Raw genomic sequence first — 22177 nt, 5'->3', positions numbered from 1 at the left:
TCAGAAACCCCAGCAAATAGTAAATAATAAGCTGCAAGATTAGCTCTATCAATGGCAGGGTTCAGAACTCGCCTCTCAGTATTTTCATACCAGATGAGCTTTGGTTAAACAACAGAATACTCTTCACTCTCCTTGTCAGCCTTGCAAGACTCTTGCACACCCTCAGAGCGGTGCCTGGTTTTGGTTTATATGGGACTAGTGCGAACAAGCACTTCACAAACAAAATTTCTGCCTTAGCTCACCCTGGGCAACTGCACTGCCATGAATTCACTCTCCAGGTTTGTTTGGTTTTTTTTTAATATCTTTAATACCTGGAAGATAGTGTTGAATTCTGAGATTTTTTTTTCCCAGAGGCTCTAATTCTGAGGCTAATAGAAATGAATCACTGGAGGGGAGGGGGAAAATCTGCCGTAAACACTCATTTGTAAGGCTTTGTATACAGGGAAGTACGTACCTAGTCTCAGTTAAGAATTTCACATAGCCCTTTGGACATTTACCCTCTTCCTCTTAGTACTTCAGGAGGTTAGGTCAAAGGTTATGAAGGTTGATTTCTAAATTCAATAGGTGTATTACTACCATTATGAAGAATTATGCAAACACAGCAAGCTGCAAGAGAAATCCAGTTTAATTACATTCTGCACCAGTGTTACACCAATGGACTCTCAGCAGAACTATGTCTGCACATGGCCCACGGGACTACTCCCATGACACCAGGTGTTACAAGTAAGTTTCTGGGAGAAGCAAACCAGAACACAAACAGATGAGCATGAGAGTATTAAATGCTTTTTATTATTTCAGATAGTTCTCCCTGTTGGGTATTCAATTTGAAACAGAACATGAGAGAATTAAAGCCTGTCTGCCTTCTAAAAAGGGTCTTTCATAGGGATTTAAATAAAAAAAAAAAGCGTTTTCCTAACTTTTTAAAGAATGATGAACTCAATTGGTTTCTGAATCCATCCGTTGATCTAATGCAGCGTACAAAGCTTGTGTTTCTTAAGACCTTAGCATCTGAAATGATGGGATTTGCACTAAAAATCTGATTGCCCATTTGAAAACACCCACCCATACACAAATCCCCCAATTTCCATGTATCACAGCTTCAGAAAAAAACCCCACCACCACATTGGAAACACGGATACTGAAGGTCTAAAAGCCACGTGGCAAACAACTCAATTGTCAGTTGAGTGTCCCAATCGTGGGAGTGCGATTTCTAAAAATCTAAAAACAGATTTTTGACTACTTAGGGTTAACATACTCCTGAGTTTTGCATCCCCAAAATAAAGCAATTTGGTTGTTTTTTTCCCTCAAATATTAAATATTTGATTATTTAATCAAATGTTGGAATTTAACCAGTATGTTAATTCTTATGTTTATGAGGCTAAAAAGAGCAGTTAAAAAATTACAGGAGTTTTGCTGAACAGCTTTATATTTCACTTAAAATGAACAGCATTTTGTAGCATTCTCCTGCATGCCTGAACAATCATGTTGCCACTGTGAAAGGAGGAGATGCAGGAGAGGCCTCACCACAGCAAGAACTCTGCACAGCAAAATCATCTTTCATTCATGCGCACTTATTAGGTGAAACTTGAAATAATGTGCGCGGCGTCAGCTCACAGACACATCACTTCATTACATGCTTATGCTAGGGGCCAAGCTGAATCATTTTGGTTAAGTATTTAGCTACTGGCTGGCCAGTTAATTTTACAGTCAAATTTTGTACAGTCTATTTCGTTTCTCCCATTTTTAAATAACTGCAACCTCCTGGGGAAATTCTCTAGTAGACCATCTGGTCATTTCCTATAAATCCTCCTTTCAGACCTTAGACAAATTTCCGAGCTGCCAGTCAGAACTTCTTTGATGTCTGGGTGAAAAAAACCCCCAACTATTCTGAATTGAAGCCTGCAGTACAAAAAGATTATCTATCCCCTGATCAGTAAAATAACGATAGTAAAGCGGGGCGTTTCTCTGCAGCGCACCTCAAGCGGCAGACACACCCTCAGTGGGATGAGCATTTATGGTCCTCCCTAGCCACAGGTTAGGAAAGAACAGTCATGATCCTGGGACAATTTATCTCACATTTTTAGCTTGTTATATTATCTCCCAAGTTTCTGTGTGCCCAAGCGCCTCGTTTGCAACCATCTGTCGGTACTGCCTGGGAACAGCTGACGGACGTTTCCCAGGTCTAACCCCGGAGGAGGGTGGAGGGAAGGAAGAACCAGTTTGGATGGCACAAGTGTAATGGGGGAAAGACAGGATAAGGAGACGTCAAATGCGGAGCAGTGTTTCCTATCTGTGAATTCGCATAATCATGCTTGTGCAAGCGCTGCACTGCTTCCCCTCTGGCTTGTGAAACGCTGCAGGCTGCGCAGATCCAATGTTACACCAGACTTTTTCCAAACAAACAAGGCTGGAGGGAGTTTCAGCAATCAGGAACACAGTGAAGGAGCCAACAGACTTTGATCCAGCAGATGTTTCTCCGAGCCTACGTGGATTCCACAGTGGAAAAAAGAAGTGAGGATTTTATATCTATTTTTAATGAAACTAGCACCAGTATCCAAACTCTCTACCGAGCGCTAACAAATATCATATAACATCCCATGCTTCCATGGAATAGGCAGAAGGACAGCAGTATCTGCGGGTACGAGCTGACTTTTGGCTGCTGCCTGTGCCTAATTCAAATACTTATCACTGCAACAGTAAATTCACAATGCTGCAAAGCAATATAATGGTGCTCACCCAAGTACTGTGGGTGTCACTAATGCACCTACAAAACAAGAGCGGGGTATAACAGTGTGGCCTGAAAAATTTTTACAAAAAGAATTAAAAGATTGATTGCCGAAAAAGACCCACCCAAACCAAATCTACAAAAAGCACTTCAGACTAGAGAAAATTGGGTGACTGAACACGAAATGAAAAGGCCAAGCAACTAATGGGCATATTGAGCTTCCTAAATGGTTTTATTTCCCCTCACATCTACAGTTTTGGCTCTTTGTTCTGCTTTTTGGCCTCAGAAAAATACGGCTGAGTTCAGAATAGTGGATTGCATACAAATTCTCCCCAACAAAACTGCACATGCAGGAACTAGTTAAGACACTTTCACAAACATTTGAGAAATCTAAGAAAAAAAGTAAAAACCAGAACTTTGTTATGAAGAGGAACTATAAGAGCCTCCTCAGAAGTTCCTCCAAAAAAAAAAAAAAGAAAGAAAGAAAAAGATCAGATTCAAAACTCACGACAGATAAAACCCACCTAAATATTGCACAAGAAGAATTCACCAGAAAGGATGCAACAGACATGGGGGTCAGGGCTCTGCATTAAACACCCCAAAAAAATTCTGGTTATGAACCAGAACCTCAGACTTTACAGTTATTTCTGTCTTAATGTCTGAACTGAAAAACAGCAGGGCCATAAAAATGGGTTGATCTCGTCTGCCTTCCTTCACTCTGTAATCCACTGACACTTGTGTGTGCCTTGGCTAGGTTTACTACAGGCAGCAGGACGGAAGTCAGTCTTAAAGAAGGACTTCAACGATCCACTTATTGTATCCCAGTTGGTTACCCCCACGTCACCCTTGGGGACAGACGGCATGGGGGCACCAGAGCCTGCGGCCGAATTGCTGGTGGTGGATGCAGGAGTGGAGAGACCACAGCGGACATTTGCTGGAAGAGGATAAATCATGGGAGTGCGTTTCAGAGGGGGCTGGAGGAAACACATCTGGGTTTTGCTGGATGAGGTACTGGAGGATGGCACGTTTAAAGTAGTTCTTTAAATGAGTAGTTCTAGCGCCAGAGATAGGTAGAGGTCAAAGAGAAGCCTTTAAGGAACTGCAGGGCTCTCGTAATGATTAGCTACCTGCTAGCTGCTGCTTTACAGGTGGGCTTGTGTTGCAAAGGTCAGACTGAAACCAACCAAGTTGCTCAAACAGTTAGACCAATGTATCGGAATTCTTGAAAGCAAGTATTTGGATCTGGAGATGACGTCTAGCACATTCAGTACATATCACTGATCTCTCTTGGGGGCAGCCAGAGGATTCCTGGCAGTTTGGAGGCAAAGCAGCGGGCCGGGCAGAGGCTAAAACTGGGAATGCTTTCAGGAGATAAGCAGCTGCCACCAGTCCTACTCGGCGTGAGACTGGGTGGACTGGGGGGACTTGAAAATGCTCAAAAACCTACGAGCAACAGCAGTGCTTCGTGCTCTCCGCTGTACCTACATTCAAACAGAAACAGAGGTTTATAGATAAGGGGGAAAAAATAGAACAAAACAGCATGGCATGGACATGATCCAGCAGGAACCGAAGCTCTGAGGGGGGACAACGCAGCCCAACCACGCAGGTTGTGTCTCTGAGTTCCTGCTTGCTCCCAGCCACGTTAATGGGAAAGGCCCAGTTTCCCATGGAAACTGCAAGCTCCTATACTTCAGTCACCTCATTCTAGTAACCATTAAAAAGCATCCTTCAAAACGGCATTATTTATTCAGGCTCCAAGACACACAGAACAAACAGCGCAAAAGAAGGCCCTAATACCCAGGCACGCTACCCACTCCCTGCTAACTCTTGCAGAAGAAACATCCCTCAGACCAGCTAAGCTCAGGATACAACTGGGAGAAAGCGCCGTCTTGCTGCAGACATGCTCGCCCCATCTGTTGTCTTTTTTTGCCAGCCTACTGTCTCCTATTAACAATTCCCTAGTAGTCTGTTTTAGCTCACCAAAACTCCCACCTTTACTATGTCTGATATCGTGGAGCATTCCCTTTTATTTCTTTTCCCAAATTTCTCCACCTAAAAATGGAAGAAGCGATAGCGATAGAAGACATGTTAAATGGTGAAGACCTGACTCCTGACAGATCTGAAGCTGGCCTTGTCAACAGAGAATCAAATGAAGATATTCCTGCTAGTTCCACAAGATCAGTGCTAAGCCAGGCATTAGTCAATATTTTCAATAATCATCTGGAAATGAATTTTAAAAAAAACATAGGAAAGTCGCTGCCAGTTACATTTACAGGTGACACAAAGCTTAGCAGGGTGGTAAAAAGGATGAGGCTTATAGTCACTTCACAGACACTGAGCATCTGAAATTGATTTGGGGGGGGGAGGGGGGAAATGAACTCAAACTGTGTTTTACTTTCACCAAATCAAAGTGACACAGACTGTAACTGCAAGTTATACTGGCTTCAGCCTATAAAGCAGGAGTACAGAAAAGGATTTAGGAAGTCGCAGTGAAGTGACAACTGGAGATGAGAACCTGAATAGGGTTTGAGGACAGGATCAATGCCGTTTACCCCTGCATTATAGCAAGTAGAGATCAGTTTTCCCTCTGAAATCCAGCACTGCCAAGGTAGGTGCTGGAGAACTGAGGCAGGACATCAACTGCAACAATAACAAAACCCTAAAAGCAAGAGCAGCATAGCTTGCCTTGTAATTAACACATTTGCACTTCCAATGTCCCAATCTTTCTTTTCAAACAGAAAGAGAGGGGGCTGAAAAGGATCTCTTTCAATCCCTCACTCCCCCCAAACATTTTCAAGGCTCTAGGAAACACCCTACTGGGAGAGATTCAAGAATATTATCTGTAAGCTTATCTATAGAGTGACCTAACTTGTTTGTAACACACTGATGGGTCCAAGAGCACAATTTAAGAGCCTGTTTCAATTATTGGAGAAAGAGGCACCAACAACCAGCAGCTGGGAGCTGAAGCCAGAAAAAACTCAGAATTAAAAAATAAAAAAAATACAAGTTGGGTGTGGTTTCTGTAAACTGGTGGTTGGCATGGAAACAAGCTACCAAGTCAAATAATAGAAGATTTACCCTTCATCTTCAAGTCAAAGCTGGAGGCTGAAGTGCTTCTTCCAAATACCATGAGTTATAGGCTCAGTGTACCTTGCATCTAGTTACCCCTGTAACACAGGTCGTTAACAAGTCAGATGTGACCATCCCTGCTGGCCTTCAACATCACAAACTTCAAAGGAGTCATTAAAATAAACCACGCCATTCTCAACCAGACTAATGGGAAAGGGTTTGGGAGTGGGAGGTGCTGCTTTTATGCTACAGACTTCAGTCAAGACGACAATCAGCCCTTTATTACCAATGCCTAGAAATACATGAACATTTTTATTTTAGATTGCTATGTTCTGCTTTGCATATTAAAAAATCACATCCAAAATAGCTGCCTTTTTTCTTTTTTAATGTGTGCTCCAACATGCCTTTCCCTCTTCCACAGGAACCTTATCATTGTATGATGATACAGATTTTTTTACTTGGTGATTTGAAGCAATATAATCCCAACAGTCAAGGTTTTCATATTAATCACAGAAGAGAACCAGTCCAGTTCTGTTTCCAGCTGTAAGGGGAAAGAGTATCTTATATTAGTTTAAGCACAAATTAACACTGGCAGTACCCAGTGGCTCTAATTTGCAAATGTTTCCATCAAGTACCCTAGTGCTTCCCTTTTAAGTGCTTAACTTAAGATAGCTGTGGTTTAAAGTTTACAGGTACACAGCAGCTGTGCTTCCCTTTTCCCAAATGTCCTAACCTTGGTGTCTGAAAACAGAAGCATCCTATTTAGGGGTCACTTCCACATTTCTGCCTGCGGATGTTTTAGTAACTCCAGCATCTCTGGAGTACTTGATGCTTGTCGGCAGCCAAAGGGGAAGTCACGCTGCAGCATTTCATGCAGAATGAAGCTGTTTAACTGCTGTTACGTTAACCAGCTCAGAGAAATTAAGATGCAAAAACTAGTGAATGTTTCACTTGGTTGCATACAAGCCTGCCCTGCAATCTTTACCCAAATAATGTGCTTTTAGCCATCTGCATTACAGTAAACGTAACTAAAGAGGACCGCGTGGAAAAAAAACCCAACAAACAACTCTTTCTATTCTCTGGGATCAATCAAATGTTTTCACTGTTGTTATGCATAAAAACTGAAGCCAAAAAATATCACGTAAGCCATTTGCTGAGGGAAATGTACGGTGTTGTTCCAAACTGAACAATCCAGAAACCACCTCCTCTGCCATCCACTGCTTAGGAATACTTACTGGAAATAGGCAGGCAGATGATTGCCAGAAAAAGCTTTACAACTGTCGTGGGGTTTGTGCATCCAGTCAAAGCTGACTAAAACATTTCCTGTTCTGAACTTTCCATTCAGGAAAAGCTACCAATGTGTATTGAAAGGCTGTTCCTTGACTACTTTAAAAGAAAAATAAAAATCAATTGATTAGTTGGTATTCAAAAAAGCCAGAAGCAGCCCCTATAAACTTTTAAAACCATCTTTTTTAGGCTCCTCTCTCCAAATCCTAGGAAAAGGATAATCTCATACTTCTTCTACGAATTTGATGCCGATCCATAATTCCGATCAACATGTGGTTGTGTGATTTAAAATGTAGGATAGGAAGAGAAAAGAAAAGCTAAAGAAGAAAAAAAAAAAAGTATTGCAGACTAGTCATTTCCATGGGCTGTATGGTAAAGTCTGGCATCAACATACACTGCAGAGGTGATAGGACACAACTTCTCTTGTGTGACATCTATCCCTGCAGGGCCTCAGAGGACTTGTCTGGCATCTGCCCTGGAAAGACAGTATTGAACTATGGAACTACAACTTTCCGTTGCATACAACCACTCCCCAAATGCTAGAAGATAAGCAGAGATCTTCCTCTTGTTTCTAGCAAGGATCTTTTTCTCTGTTTAAGAGAGGTTAACATCCCCACACAGGGAAGCACAAATCTAGCATGGGAGATGCTTCACAATAGCTCAAACTTGGGAGCCACCTCTGAAATGAGTCCTGGTACTGGCTGAAAAGCTGTCTTGAAATAGCATGAAAATGAGAAGGGACAGCGTGGGATGTCGTTCTTCTAACTCATTTATCGTCTTCCTAGTGACAAAGTACAGAAGAAAGGATAGTATATTGGCTCAGAAAATCCTTGTTCAAAGAATAACCTGCCTCCGCACAGATCTGCGGTATAACATGGGCAAGCTTTTAATGTCCATTTTTGACAGCTCTACAGAAACTAATTGATTAATTAAATGGCTAATACAAAGCTCCACTAGCAGAAGAAAGATCAACTGCTTTGTTGCAAAAGATTTCCATGACTAACATAAGTTCAAGGAAAAAAGTCCATGCCTATCAGCGTACATGCTTCTACCGCACACAACCTCTCCTTTCCGCACTCGTTTCTTCACCAGCCTCATGAATCAGGTCCGCTTTAATCACACTTATAGGAACTACAGCCAACTAATCAGCATCCTCAGGAGCCATGATCTCATGTGTACTGGGGTGATTCTAATATTTATTTTGGGTTCTCACTTCCCTGTACACTCAAGCCTACTACATCTGTTGCTGAAACGGCTCCTAGCCTGGCCTTGCTGGTTGAGGTCACCTCTCTTTTGATCTACCGTCATGGCTGTGCAGCATTCACAACTCATCCCTCAACATCTACTAGTTCACCGCTGTAACTGGGAGACTACACGTTGAAAAGCGCACTTGAACTAAGAATAGCATCTCAAGGATTTATTCCACCTCATATGTTCTGCAAGTTTCCTATCTACTAACAACAGCCACTGCTCTTTGTATCTTTGTCTGCGAATCTCAAGCCCGTTACACATGTCAGCTAACGTGAACAATCCTCCCGATACAACCGTGTAGACAAAGGAACTGAAGCATGAAGTAGTTAAAGCGGTGGCTGCCAGCACGCGAGCTGGAGAGGCAGAGCCAGAAGATGTTGAGTGGCACACACACGGCTGGACGCTGGTGGCGGAGGAAGGCAGGGACTCCCAGGAGGGGCTCCCACTCAGTGTCAACACCAATGGTGCTGGGAAGTACTGCCTTATGCAGTAACGGGATAATCCCGGCTCGCAGGGAGGCATCACGTGCCTCTTCACTCCAAATTTCTACTGTCGGTCTTAACCTCCAGGCTGGGAAAGAAATTTGGTACATCCTGGAGCGGTAGACAATCTCTTGGATAAATTGTGTGTGTGTGGGTGAAGGTATTTAATTATGTGGTTATATACTGTTGCCTAACTTCCTGGGCATACCAAAGCTTGTCCAAGAAGGTTGGGATGAAGGGTAAACACAGTACTGTTACAAACAACCCTACATAAATATAGTAACGATGACTGAAATTAGCTGACGTGCCACACAAACCTGTTTCCTATGTGGAAAGATCAAAATGTCTATTAAATCTGTGAGTATCTTACACAGACAACCCTGCATGAAGACAATTGCTAGTAATGTATAAACCTGCAGTAAAAGTTAAACCTGTAATCAGAAGAATGAATGATTTGAAAGACTAGTAAGAAACACATAGTTCTGATACTTTCCTCCCCATTTACAAGATCTCTCTGTTCGTAAGAAGAATGTGATACGGGGGAGAGGGGGTTGCAAAAGCACAACAGAATCACAACCAAAAGACAACTCTCGGTCCTATGCTCTGTAGACTGGATGATATACTTTCCAATGTTACAACATATAAGCTAAAGAAAAAACATTTGGCACAAACAATGTGCTAAAGAGCCATTAAATAAGGAACAGAACATATACACTTTTCCCTTTTTTTTTTTCCTTGAAGAATGAGCTTGAAGGTGACAGCAAAGGCAAAAGAAGTCTTTTGGCTTTTATATGAAGATATTGTAGATCTCTAAGGTTTCATCTTACATTGGAAGTGCATGAGTCAAGAACAGGTAACAACTACAAATGTCTGCTTATAAGCTAATTGAAGAATATCAAGCAGCAAGTAATTTTTCACACCTAAAGCAATTTAGAGTGTACTATAAAAATAAAAATGGAGCCAAAAATTCCTCCGAAAACCCCACAGGTTCATTGAGATATTAAATACAATATACTTAACTAAATGAACACAACCACACATTAGTTCCAGTTAACAGAGAGAGTGAATTTGACTTGAGAGTCAGAAAAAAATCTGATTGATTTTTTGGAGATAAATAGCCATAAATAATTCTATGTCTGCGAGATCTAGAGTAGTGATTTTCCAAGGTATAAGTATACTTAAGAGTATGAAATGCAATTATCCTTCAAGGCAGTAAGGCACACTGGAAATCTGCATCTCCAAATCCAGCTTTGTTACAGACTCAAGTAGGTTACACAAAAAATTTAGCTATATGTCCCATTTCTTTACTATAAGGTCCCTGAAAAACCTAAGCATAAGATACAAACTTACTACTGAAAATGTTCTAATGTTAAAACTATACAAAAAACTTCCACACTCACAGAATCTGAGTATATGAATACCTGTGCTAAACATGCACACTTGCAGCTACGCTGACAGGTGCATAGTGTGCTTGCAGAGCGTTTAGTGACACGGTCCCAGACTCCTGCCTCCAGGAACACCATAGATGCTCCACCCTTAAAGAAGACGGTGGGAGCACACAGCACAGAGGTGAAGCCAAATACTGCAGACGTGAGGACAATCCTCTCCCTGACCCACGCAGGCATCTGTTGTCAGGTCCACAAGGAATCAGATGCAGTCTACATTCAAGCATATGAAAAAATTATAAACAGGCCACTTTTACTCATTTGCATCAACATCAAAGTAGTGCTTATTTACACTAAGAGAGAATTGTGTTGTAAATAAACTTAAACATCCACAAATAGGTGATCCCATTCTTCCCTTTATCTTTGAAGATGTCAAAATACACGGTTCCCCACAATATCCTTCTCTCTAAACTGGAGAGCTATGGATTTGATGGGTGGACTGTCCAGTGGGTGAGGAATTGGTTAGGTGGTCGCATCCAGAGGGTAGTGGTCAACGGCTCAATGTCCAGATGGAGATTGGTGACGAGTGGTGTCCCACAGGGGTCCGTATTGGGACTGGTACTGGTTAATATCTTCATCAATGACATAGACAGTGGGATTGAGTGCACCCTCAGCAAGTTTGCAGATGACACCAAGCTGAGTGGTGCGGTTGACACACCAGAGGGACGAGATGCCATCCAGAGGGACCTGGACAAGCTCGAGAAGTGGGCCTGTGTGAACCTCATGAGGTTCAACAAGGCCAAGTGCAAGGTCCTGCACCTGGGTCGGGGCAACCCCCGGTATCAGTACAGGCTGGGGCATGAAGGGATTGAGAGCAGCCCTGCTGAGAAGCACTTGGGGGTACTGGGGGATGAAAAGCTGGACATGAGCCAGCAATGTGCGCTCGCAGCCCAGAAGGCCAATTGTATCCCGGGCTGCATCAAAAGCAGCGTGGCCAGCAGGTCGAGGGAGGTGATTCTGCCCCTCTACTCTGCTCTGGTGAGACCCCACCTGGAGTACTGCGTCCAGCTCTGGAGCCCTCAGCATAAGACACGGACCTGTTGGAGCGGGTCCACAGGAGGGTCACAGAAATGATCGGGGGATGGAACACCTCTCCTGTGAAGAAAGGCTGAGAGAGTTGGGGTTGTTCAGCCTAGAGAAGAGAAAGCTTTGGGGAGACCTTATTGCAGCCTTTCAGTACTTAAAGGGGGCTTCTAAAAAAGATGGTAGCAAGCTTTTTAGCAGGGCCTGTTGCGACAGGACAAGGGGGAATGGCTTTAAACTAAAGGGGGGTAGATTTAGACTAGATACAAGGAAGAAATTTTTTACACTGAGAGTGGTGAAACACTGGAACAGGTTGCCCAGAGAGGTGGTGGATGCCCCATCCCTGGAAACATTCAAGGTCAGGTTGGATGGGGCTCTGAGCAACCTGATCTGGTTGAAGATGTCCCTGCCCACGGCAGGGGGGTTGGACTAGATGACCCTTAGAGGTCCCTTCCAACCCAAACTATTCTACGATTCTATGATAAAATTCAGTTCTTGACTCCTAGAAAATTAAATTCTCAATTTCAGCCACTGACCTCAAAGAACACACATTTGGGATTGCTCAGTAATAAAAGCGTGCTTTGACTTGTGGCTGTCATGAAAAATATCCATAAGCAACTTCCTAAAACAGGAGCAAGTCTGCTACCAAAGAGAAACATGTTTAGTAGCAGATGCGAGACCATCACTTCTGGGACCAAGAGAAGCTGAATGGATCCCAAAGGTGGATTTTGTTTCTAGGTGTGAGGACTATTGACTCAGAAGGCTGTACTCCTAAGAGCTTAGATTTCAGCAAAGCATGGAGGAGCAATTTCTAAAGAATAACTTCGCCATGCCCCCATCAAGAATTCTTCATAAATAGCGTAAATGCCAAGCAGAATCACCTAAGTTCAGGGGTGCAAATCTAAGGCTATATATAACTTCTCAGAAGTTACGATTTTAAACCACTTGGGTACAGGGTTTAAAGGGAAAATCAGCAACTTGAAAGCTAGACACAGTTTTAAAAACTCTGAAGTTCAAGTACTTTAAGGGTGCTACACCACAGCATACCTCCCTGGCAGAATTGTTAGTCTTTGTTCTTCTCTCAAAAAAAACCCTAAACAAAACCAAAAAAAGCCCAAAACAACCCAAACCGCAACCTACTTTAAGTATTTCACCAGGTAAAGAAACACACCTGTCTGAAAGAGCAAACCAACAAAGTCACACACTATGCATCAATGCATAAGGCAAAACATCCTGTATGGAGAAAAAAACCTGTACTTCTGGTGTCTCTCATTTACAGAAATTACCTTTAATGATCAAAGAACTTTAAAAATCAGTTTGCAGGAACCTGACAGCATCACTTTAAAGAAACAGTATAACCACTGGATGATGAAAATCACTGCAAAGTATGCGTAGGACCTTGAACCACGTCTTTGTGGAGCTGTGATGATTTTGGAGGCACTCTGTACTGACACAGATATTTATATGCATATACAACTCACTATGGGATCACGGCTGACACACAGTTCTCATTAGAAAGCAAACAAGCAAGCATGCTTTTGCCAGGGAAGAAAAAATGTAAACTCTAAGTTCATGAGCTCAGATCCAGGGCTCCCTTTATGGAAAGCTGTTGCACATTAACAGACACCAGAAACATCAACAGACCTGCAAAACACCACCACCAAAACATACTTGGCTATCACATTATTAAACACCAGCACTTCTTTTATAAAACCGTATTTTTCTAAGAATGATGCTCAGCTTGTTCAACTGAACTGCTAGTGAAAGCTAGACCAAGATTGTGTTAATATCAGAGAGGTGGTTTAAGGATTCAGGTTAATGCAACAGCTACAGATTATAATAATTAACTGTAAGTTTCTGGTCTTGAGACACAAAAACAAGGAGTTCACATGCAATAAGCAGACAAAATCAAAACAGAGATCGTATATAAATGAGTCTGATTACAAGCAAACAGCAAAACCTGAAACTTCCAAAGCTGCTTCTCTGAAGCATTGCTACATAAAAAAACCCTCTGCTGCTGTATCAACTGCTGTTAGTTTTTGTAATGTTTACTGAATTTTTAAAAGAAAGGGTTTTCTCCTCCTTCAAATCCCTTTCAGAAACCACTTCCCGCAGTTTGCCTTTCGCAATTCATCTCCACTCAGAAGCCATCTGCTCCTTTCCTCACACACACATGCTGTACACACTCCAAGACAAACACAATGCAGAATCAAACGGCGTGATCCGACTTTTTTTTGTTAGGACTGCTCGAGTGGGAGCAGCTCCCTTCCTCCCATCCCATCCCCTCCCTCCCGCTTCCTGCCTCCTCTCCCCCCTTCACCAGGGGTTTGCTGGGAAGCAGCATGCTCTAGCTTCCAAGAGCAGGGCTTGAGAGGACCAGCTTCCCATCCTGCACACAAACACAAAAAGAACAGAATTTGGGCAGGTCACAGCATTTTGCACGTTCACCACGACCGAGATCAAGCAATGCCTACCTGCAGGAGGAAGACCCCTCCGCTCTCCACGCACCCCGTGCCCACCACGTTCTGCAGCAGAGCTTTGGGCCAGCTCAGCAGAACCGGCTGCAGAGCAGGACTCTGGCAAAGCAGTCATCTCAAAGCATCTAGTGACAAACACTTCCAGCTGCCCAGCTTTTATCCATAGACCTGAAGCCCTTTACAAACAAGCCTAGTCAGCAGTGCTAGCCCTCTTTGACAGATGGGAGGAAGAATAGCGCAGGCACCTAAGGGACTTGCCCAACACCGTCTAGCAGGGCAGTAAGAGACAAACAAATCCCAAATTCCACGGGTTTAATCCAGGCCTGGCTGCACTCTGTGCGCTTCTTGCCGGCTCTCCAGGTACCACGCAGAAGGGGACATTAGCGGTGCTCTTGCCAGGAACACATGGGAGAGAAGAAGAAAGCCCTGAAGCTGGCAAGGGGCGGGAATGGTGGCAACTGCCCATGGGGAGAAGGCAGGGAGGCAAAGGCAGAAGGAGCACCTCAGGCTTTCACACCACCACCAGATGCCAAGACGTTTATAGGAGTAAGATAGGCAATGCCCCGTGAGAGCGTGTTCGCAGGGGTACCCAACAGCAACTGCAAAGTGCTATGCCCAGGAAGAGTTTGATGCAAGTAACAGTTAAGTCGTCTTGACAAGCACAAGAACAACTCTCCTAATAACCAAAAGGAGAGATCACAAGCAGGGTGGTGTTCAAGCATGTACAAATGCACCCGTGGAGAAAAGAGGCATTTGGCGTGAAGCAGTTTCTCAAGCAATTTTCCTATTTACTTAGTGCTCCTCACTAGACTGTTTACCTGCTAAAGGTAATCAGAGTAAGAGTACATTCAGGCACCTGCTCCTACACAGACATGTACTAAAATGTCTGCTTTAGAATAGAAATCAGCCATGGAAGTACCACGCTCTCAGCACGACAGCATCACTGCAGGGATACAATTCAGAAGGATGTTACAACCATCCCAGTCATCTGGCGTACTCTCAAATGACGAGGTCTAGGAAATACTCCTACCTGCTCCCAGCCTGCAGAAACGAAAGCATTTTCACTGCGGCTCTTCAGGGGTGCTTCTGTCACAGGTTGTCTGCTCTGTCAAAAAATTGTCTAATTGCTACTTTTTAAAAAGTGGGAAGTGTGAAATCAACTTTTTATGAGAAATGCTTTATGATCCATTGAAAAACATGCTAAGTAAAAGCCAAGGTTTGAATTGTCAGGAAAGGACTTTGCAATTCCCACTTTGAGGCTAAGCCTATGAGCAGTACAGCAAGAGACGTATTCTGCTTCCCACAGAAGAGTTAAAGGATACTCAGACAAAAATTCTTCAATAGTTAACCAGTTTCTATATAAAGCCAATTTAATAAAGAATATCAGGCACAGTGTTAAGATACTACATAGCTACAGATAAACACAAAAATCTCAGTATAAAAATCATAAAGGGTGAAATTCTCAAAGGATTTGCGGTCTGACTGCTTAAGGAATGATTTGGTTCAATGGGCAAGCAAAACCAAAACACACACACAGAGCCTTACAAATGCCTGAGTATTTGGATCAAGGTCAGCCAGCCTGAGCCCACATTCACAAAAAGTGAATGAAAAAGGTCACAGACTGCTTCTGTACCTCAAAAACAATATAATAGCTCTCAAAGTGTCACGCTGGATTCAATAATGTAAAGCATGCAACTTTGTATTGTGCTACTGATCTATGACTAACAATTCTTGCAAATGCATCTATTGCTTTTTTTTTTCTTCTTCAAGTAATCCTGCTTTTCCAGTAAGATAGGGCTTATTTGAATCAATAGGCCATAGTGCCTTTCCTGTTACAGGATGCAAGAGATCATGAAGAAGGCAGAAGAAATTTAGCAAGATGCAGCACAATGTACTTCTCACCATAATTTCATCCAGACAAATTAGGTAGTCGTGGTATCTCCAAGATGACAGCTTTGAGAAGCACCTGGAGATGTTTGAGATGACCGTAGCATCTCTGCTGAGCACATAGCAGCCAGTAATACTACACAGCACTTGGAAGACAAAGACAGTTCCTCTAGAGCAGAGGACAGAAGGAAGTTACGGTTGATGAAGTGGAATTAGCAAGTTTAAATTTGACTACAACATTTATCTGCTTCTGGGATAAATGCTACATGATCTTTGATGACAACTCAGTATTGCTTCCCAGGTCCAGGCCATTGAGAAGAAAAGAGTACTGCGCACCCAAAATGACTTGCACCAACATCTCATGATCTCTCATTCAAACACTGATCCCGTCCATCCCTGATCTGCTTATGAGATCTGCAGAGATCATAGCACACGAAGCCACGGTTGTGAAGTTACTCACACATTTTTAAAAGAGCAGTGTAAAAGCTATTGCTCAGGGAGCTTCACTCACTGCAGTAATGTTTACTAAGAACTTGTGGTACACATCAGTCTGGTTCAGCAAGTGAGGCACAAAGCCCTCAAATAGGCAATGCTGTAACAAAACAAAACCAGAGCAACACCTCAACCACATGCCAGCATCGGTTCCTCATTTCCAGTCCAAACCCTGAGAGCTGCTAGCTTTTGGATACGTTAGAAAACATCGCTGCCAGCACGTTACCCACCAAACAGGGGCAGGGGGGGTTGTAGCATCTCACAAACACTAGAGTGACTCTCCCTTAAATCAGGTAAGTATGAAGCTATTCCTGGTGAAGGATAAGTAAGAAGCTAATGATGGTTATTAATAGCCCTTAAAGCTAACAGTTCATCTGAGTTAAATGCACGAGTAATAATCCCTTTATGACCTTCCCCATTTTTACTGGGGAAATGGACAAAGTTCCATGAGAGACTCCCGTTAGCCACAGTTTTCAACTATTTCAAATCTTGAAAATTACACTAAACTGAATCAGAATCTACCAGGCTCTGCTGTTTATACATATCACTGAGGACTTAAAACAGAAATGGCAGGCAGGAGCTTTGCCTTTTACCACCTCTTCTTTTGCCCCAGACTTCCACAGGTATTGAATCTACATGCTAATCTGCCATGAGGCATGCCTAGGGACTACAGATCACCCCACTTGAGAAACTGGATTGCAATGATAAAGATGGTAAGGATTTCTTGCTGTTCTTCACTGTTAGTCACAAATCATTAGCCCAGAAACCTTGCTCTTGTAGCAAGGAAAACTATTACTAAAACCAGTCAAGCCTTAGGCTGAAATACAAGAGCTACATCTTGACCAGAAGCATGAAAGAGAAGAAATAGTAAGAGATACGAACTGTTCAGCTTGAGAATTTTTCCTCTGCACCTCTACTACAAATGTGGATAATTAAACACATCCATAATCACAAAAGATAAGAGAACAGGATATAAAGCATCTTCCTTCTGGGGAATAGGACAAACACTGATTTTTCACAGACTGGCAAAGTTCCCTCTCTAGGCACGCTGGTACTTCATTTTCCGCCGCTGTGCTTCTTGAGCCTTTCCTCTGAAGGACTTCTTACAATGCAGGATGCAGGTACAGACAAGCCAAAGGTTGAAATAGCAAGAACAAAAGCAACCCAAAATTTCATCTGCTAGCTGACACTCCACCTTTTATTCACCTTGGCTTTCGCCAGAGCTTGGTAATAAATAGGGGAGATACGTACATGAGCCTGCTCAATCTACAAAGCACACACCTGGCAATGCACTTGGTCTAAGAACATAGCCTGGTATTACAAAGCAAACCTACATATTTATCTTTGAAGCAGTAATATTGGTTTTGATTGCGGTTTGGGGTTTGTTTGATTTTGTTCAGACTAGCAAGTGGCTTTGTACAACTCAAAACATTTTAAGACCACAGTGTACACATTTGTCTGAGGTGCTTACTGTTGTTCCTACACAAAAAAGGTAAGGAGTGTTTCTATTACATAGTAAAGGTAAGGTAAGAAAATCATGGCACTTCAATCAAACTGTGAAATGTTGCACTTGCTCCAGAAAAACTGTTTTATGTGTTTGCAGAAATCCATGAGAATTGTGCCTAGGCCATCCACAACACGAAGAAATAACTTTGAGCTCTGTAATGGAAAGTTACGCAACTGAAATACGAAAGTACTGCAGTTTCACTGACTTCGTACTGAAGTGGCAAAACTGAAATGCAAATGCCTTCTTTCTCAGTTTTACCTAGTGTCCTTCTCTTGTACAGAATATGTTAGCTAGGGCACAAAAACCATCTACAACTGCTCAGCAGATTTGCTCAACACAGGATCATGCTCGCTCCGCATGCTATTCTTTATCTTGCTCTTTCTCAAACAGAAAACAGGCATTTTGAAGTGATTACAAATAAGGCAGCGATAATCTACAATTTCTTTCTCTTGCATCCTATCTCCCCTTTACTGTATACTTCAAATATAAGCAAAACTCACAGTCATGACCAGCGGGTCCTGATTGCACCCAAGGGTTGACAGGGACTCTGACTAGCAAGTAGCCTTGAAAGTCCTAACTGATGCAATACGAAAATTTAACTGGATTGGTCAAAGTCAGCACATTAACAACTTGACTGCCCTCCAGCTCATTCGTTAGATCCAGCATTAAAGGTTAACACCAGAAGCAACGCAGCTTGCAGGAGTGGGGAGGAGCGCACAGGGGCCAGGCTGTGGCTCCTGGGCAGGGGAGCAGCCGCAGTGTCAGTACAGCTGCGCATCAAGGATGGCAGGCAGTTCACCCGGTGCTCCAGCTGTTCCAGCTGTGGTTTTGGCAGAACACAGGACACTGCAGGGATGAATGAATATGCTTATGGAGACAAGAAGGACAAGACTTGGGAAACACAAAGTGTTTCCAGGTTAGCCTAATTTATTGCTTGCATAGTCCCAGTCCCCATTATTTCCTCTGCAATATTGCACATATTTAGATAAACATTCTGTTCCGCTTCAAATGTCCCAAGGCATGAAAGTACAATAGCAGCCTGGCAACGGAAACAATAATCAACACTTCAACTAGTTACCATGAAGGAAACACAGGGGAGATTTGTTAACACTGAAGTCGCTGTGTCAGAAATGAAGAACAGGTTTAGAAGGAGACTTGGGACTCCCACTTCTGGGCTCATTGCACGGTCAGAGTTGCCACAAGTTGTTTCGATCTGATCGGCCTCCTAATCCCCATCACCCCAGGGGAGGGTAGTCAGTTCACAGCACTGCCCTGTGTTTGGCAGAGGGGCTGTTTCACTCTCTCTCAGCACATGCAGTTTTTCTGTATGGGAGGGGACCGAAGGGAAGAAACAGCAAAGCCCTCTTACCTAGAGAGCTGCCCAGATGGCGACAGGTGGGAAGTGAGAGATTCCAGCAGGCTCCTGAGACAAGGTGCTTCATGGATTTAGAGCACCTCATCTGTGAAGACAACTTCTTGCCTAGTCCTGGCAACCAAAAGCAGCAGCGTGCCAGCCTAATTAATTACTGGTTTAAGAATCTGAAGGGCTAGAATCCATTTTAAGATGTTACTAAGGAGAAGACGCCAAAAAACAACAATGGGACAATTTATTTTTACTGACTCACCGGTGACTTTTGTAGGTGCAATTTGGATAGCTGACAGGTGAGAAGGGTAGTCAGGGCAGGTGATCCTAACACATCAGAAGCGACTCCTTTTACCCCACCCAAAGTTAGTCTTAGCGAATCCCTTTCTGTAACATGACAGTGCCTTTCCAGCCACTTACACTTAAGCTACGCCCTATCTGTAATCAGTATCACCCTAGATCTCCTCAGAATTAACCACACCTGAGCAGTCCACAAAACAAGCCCTGCAGTTGTACCATAATGTGAACGTTCTCTTGACCTGATTTTATGCTAGTGTAAACCTAAAAAACCACAAAGAGGTTTCTGTGGAACTGACAGATAATGTGAAATTCCATGCAGTACAGTGTACACTAACGCATGATGCACACTAAGGTCTTTGCGTTCGATCAGAGACGCAGTCCAGGGGTAAATAAGGTTGACACGTGAAGACTAGACACAGTATGCTATTAAAAATTATTAAGTAGCCTATTAATTAGATTCTACTACACTTATAATCATTAGATATTTCTGATATTTTTGCATTCTGAATCTCAAAATTATTCCATTCACACACATGCTCCCAAGTTAAGAATACAAATCATACCTCCAGAAAACAGCAGAGTAAGTATACATATGGAAGTATACATATGGGTGTATATTTCCTTCCTTGTGATATTCCAGTCAATACGAACCACAACACGGCTACTAGATGCTGCCAAGAGCAAAGGAAAACAGGATGCATGGCTGCATATAGGGGTTCACACCCCATACTATTTTTCTTTTAGAAAGGTAAAATACACCTGTAACAGCTTCCGTGACAACAGTACTAGAGCCATCATCCAAAAACCCTATCTGCCTTGAATTCTTATGCAAAAATACAAGGTTGTAGCTTGGATTTTGCAGAAGTCACTCAACAACGTCTAGAATTTTGCAGCCAGCTGCTTTAAAATAGCAAATGTGAGAATAAAGAGATAATTTGGTAACATTTATCTTCACTAAAAGCAGCAGCCATGCAAGGAGTTGGGGTTTTGGAACAGAATCAGGTCTTATTTGATAACCCCTATCATTTTGTATTTAGATAACTTCCTGTGAAAATCAAGCATATCTGACAGTACCTGTTCCTCTTTTTCTTTGGTCTTGCTCCTGGAGACTCTGGAAGAGGTAACATCCTGAGCCGGAATGACAGAGATTTGATGCAGTGGCATGTTCATCACACCGCCTTGTTTGGTCCTATCATTTACAGGAAGGAGGCTTGAAGGCAGCGCTCATTCGGTGCCATTGTCAGGCCTTGCACCTAAAAAATAAAAATATTAGATGATGTTAAAGTAGCTTGAAATGCAATTATTTCTAAACCAAAGCTAAGCCATCAATTGGACCAAGGTGTACTTCTTATTTTCTCTCTGGATTCCGAACAGGAGAGAGTTTGGTGCACTGGCTGGGTGAGAAAAGACACAGGAGTTTTAAAGAGCTAGAACTAGACAGGTCAGAGCACAATTTATGCAAATGAATAAATAAATAATCAACCAGTTCTGAAAGTGGTCTGAGAGCTGGGCCAGAGGGCAGGGATCACGCTCCAGCCTGCGTGAATAGGGAGGAGGAGGAAGAGCAGCGGGAACAGACTACCCGGAGGTGCAGACAGCAAAGCTCGTACAGGTAGTTTCCTAAACTGCCAACCCCACCATACTGGATCAAATAGCCTCAGGCATCGTCCTGAATGCCATAGCTTTGGTTAAAAACAGTCAGTGGCCTGCATTTGGCTCCTGTCGTTCAAATAAACGTGTACCAGCTGGCACTAGGAAGATGCATCACGTGAGCTGTTCCTTTCTTAAGGCTATTAGAGAATAATATCATCAAAACCCCTTGCTAGGAATCGGGAATCCACTGGACTACACGCACTTTATCCTTCTTTTACTAATACAACAGGGAAGCATTACACATAGGAAAGGCGGTGATAGACATAAATTAGCCAAAATTGGCAACACTAATCTGAAAGGCAGGCATAATTAGCCATACCTTTTATTAGATTAGCGAAGTTACATTAAATAAAAAGCTTTTTGAAACATGTAGGATCATGTTTATTTGGAATGTAACCTGCCACAAATGAGAATCAATTGTGTTTAAAGAAAGGATTAGAGGGGAATTAACACAGCAGAGACTATACTAAATAGGGCAACTGGGTGATGCACTGTTCTTCTGTTTCCATAACATATCAGCTTTCTGTTTGTTTGTTTTTGAATCTGTGACAGCAGAAAACAGGGAATAGGTAGATGGCCTATATATTATTATGTTGCTTAACAATTTGGAAGTAGTATAGCCTAGCACTTAGTGAATATCCTTAACTTATATTGCACACATTTTTAATTGAATATTTAATGAATTGGAAGTTTTAAAGGTAGGCCAAGCGTCCTAGGTTTTTGATTCTGCGAAAAATGCCGATCTGGTTCTATTTCCATTAGACTCCACAGGAGTACTGCAGCTGTGTAAAATAAAAACAGGACCAAATCTTTTGACTGCTTTCGATTAAACGGCAAAAAAAAAAAAAATTAATTACCTATCCCAAAGCACTTTATACGAGGAATGATATTTCAGTATCCGCTTTGCACTGAGGGAGAAAGAGTTATCAAAGGTCATAGAGCAAGTCATGAGCAAAAACAAAAATGCAGGTAATGCCTGCTGCTTCCCAATCACACACTCCATTTGCTGGATGATGCTATCCGCCCGAATTCAGAAGCGTTACTGACACGTGGTCAGGATTTATATTACTTCCACAGATGCCAAGATGGCGCATCATAAAGCATGCATGAAAGCTCTGAAGGCAATGCCTCCATAACTTCTAGGCATCACTGATTTAAAAAAAAAAAACAACAAAAAACCCACATCTATATGCATAAACAAGCAACAACAAGGACA

General features: G+C 42.6%; 1 protein-coding gene across 2 annotated transcripts in view; it reads right to left on the bottom strand.

Moving 5' to 3' along the window:
- Nucleotides 1–20563, bottom strand: part of MARCH8 (membrane-associated ring finger (C3HC4) 8, E3 ubiquitin protein ligase) — a 77400-nt gene extending 56837 nt beyond the window's left edge. Inside the window, exon 1 of one of the 2 annotated variants that reach the window (XM_009320441.1) lies at nucleotides 20383–20563. In XM_009320441.1, coding sequence (XP_009318716.1) covers nucleotides 20383–20478 — 96 coding nt within the window. In that variant the 5' untranslated portion in view covers nucleotides 20479–20563. The remainder of the gene's footprint in view (nucleotides 1–20382) is intronic. The other variant, XM_009320433.1, reaches the window with a different exon arrangement.
- Between the last annotated feature and the right edge of the window lie 1614 nt (nucleotides 20564–22177).

This window comes from Pygoscelis adeliae, unplaced genomic scaffold (assembly GCF_000699105.1).
Source record: "Pygoscelis adeliae isolate BGI_AS28 unplaced genomic scaffold, ASM69910v1 Scaffold190, whole genome shotgun sequence".
NCBI lineage: Eukaryota > Metazoa > Chordata > Aves > Sphenisciformes > Spheniscidae > Pygoscelis > Pygoscelis adeliae.
The sequence above is the reverse complement of the archived record's forward strand: the minus strand, read 5'-3'. Positions and strand labels throughout refer to the sequence as shown.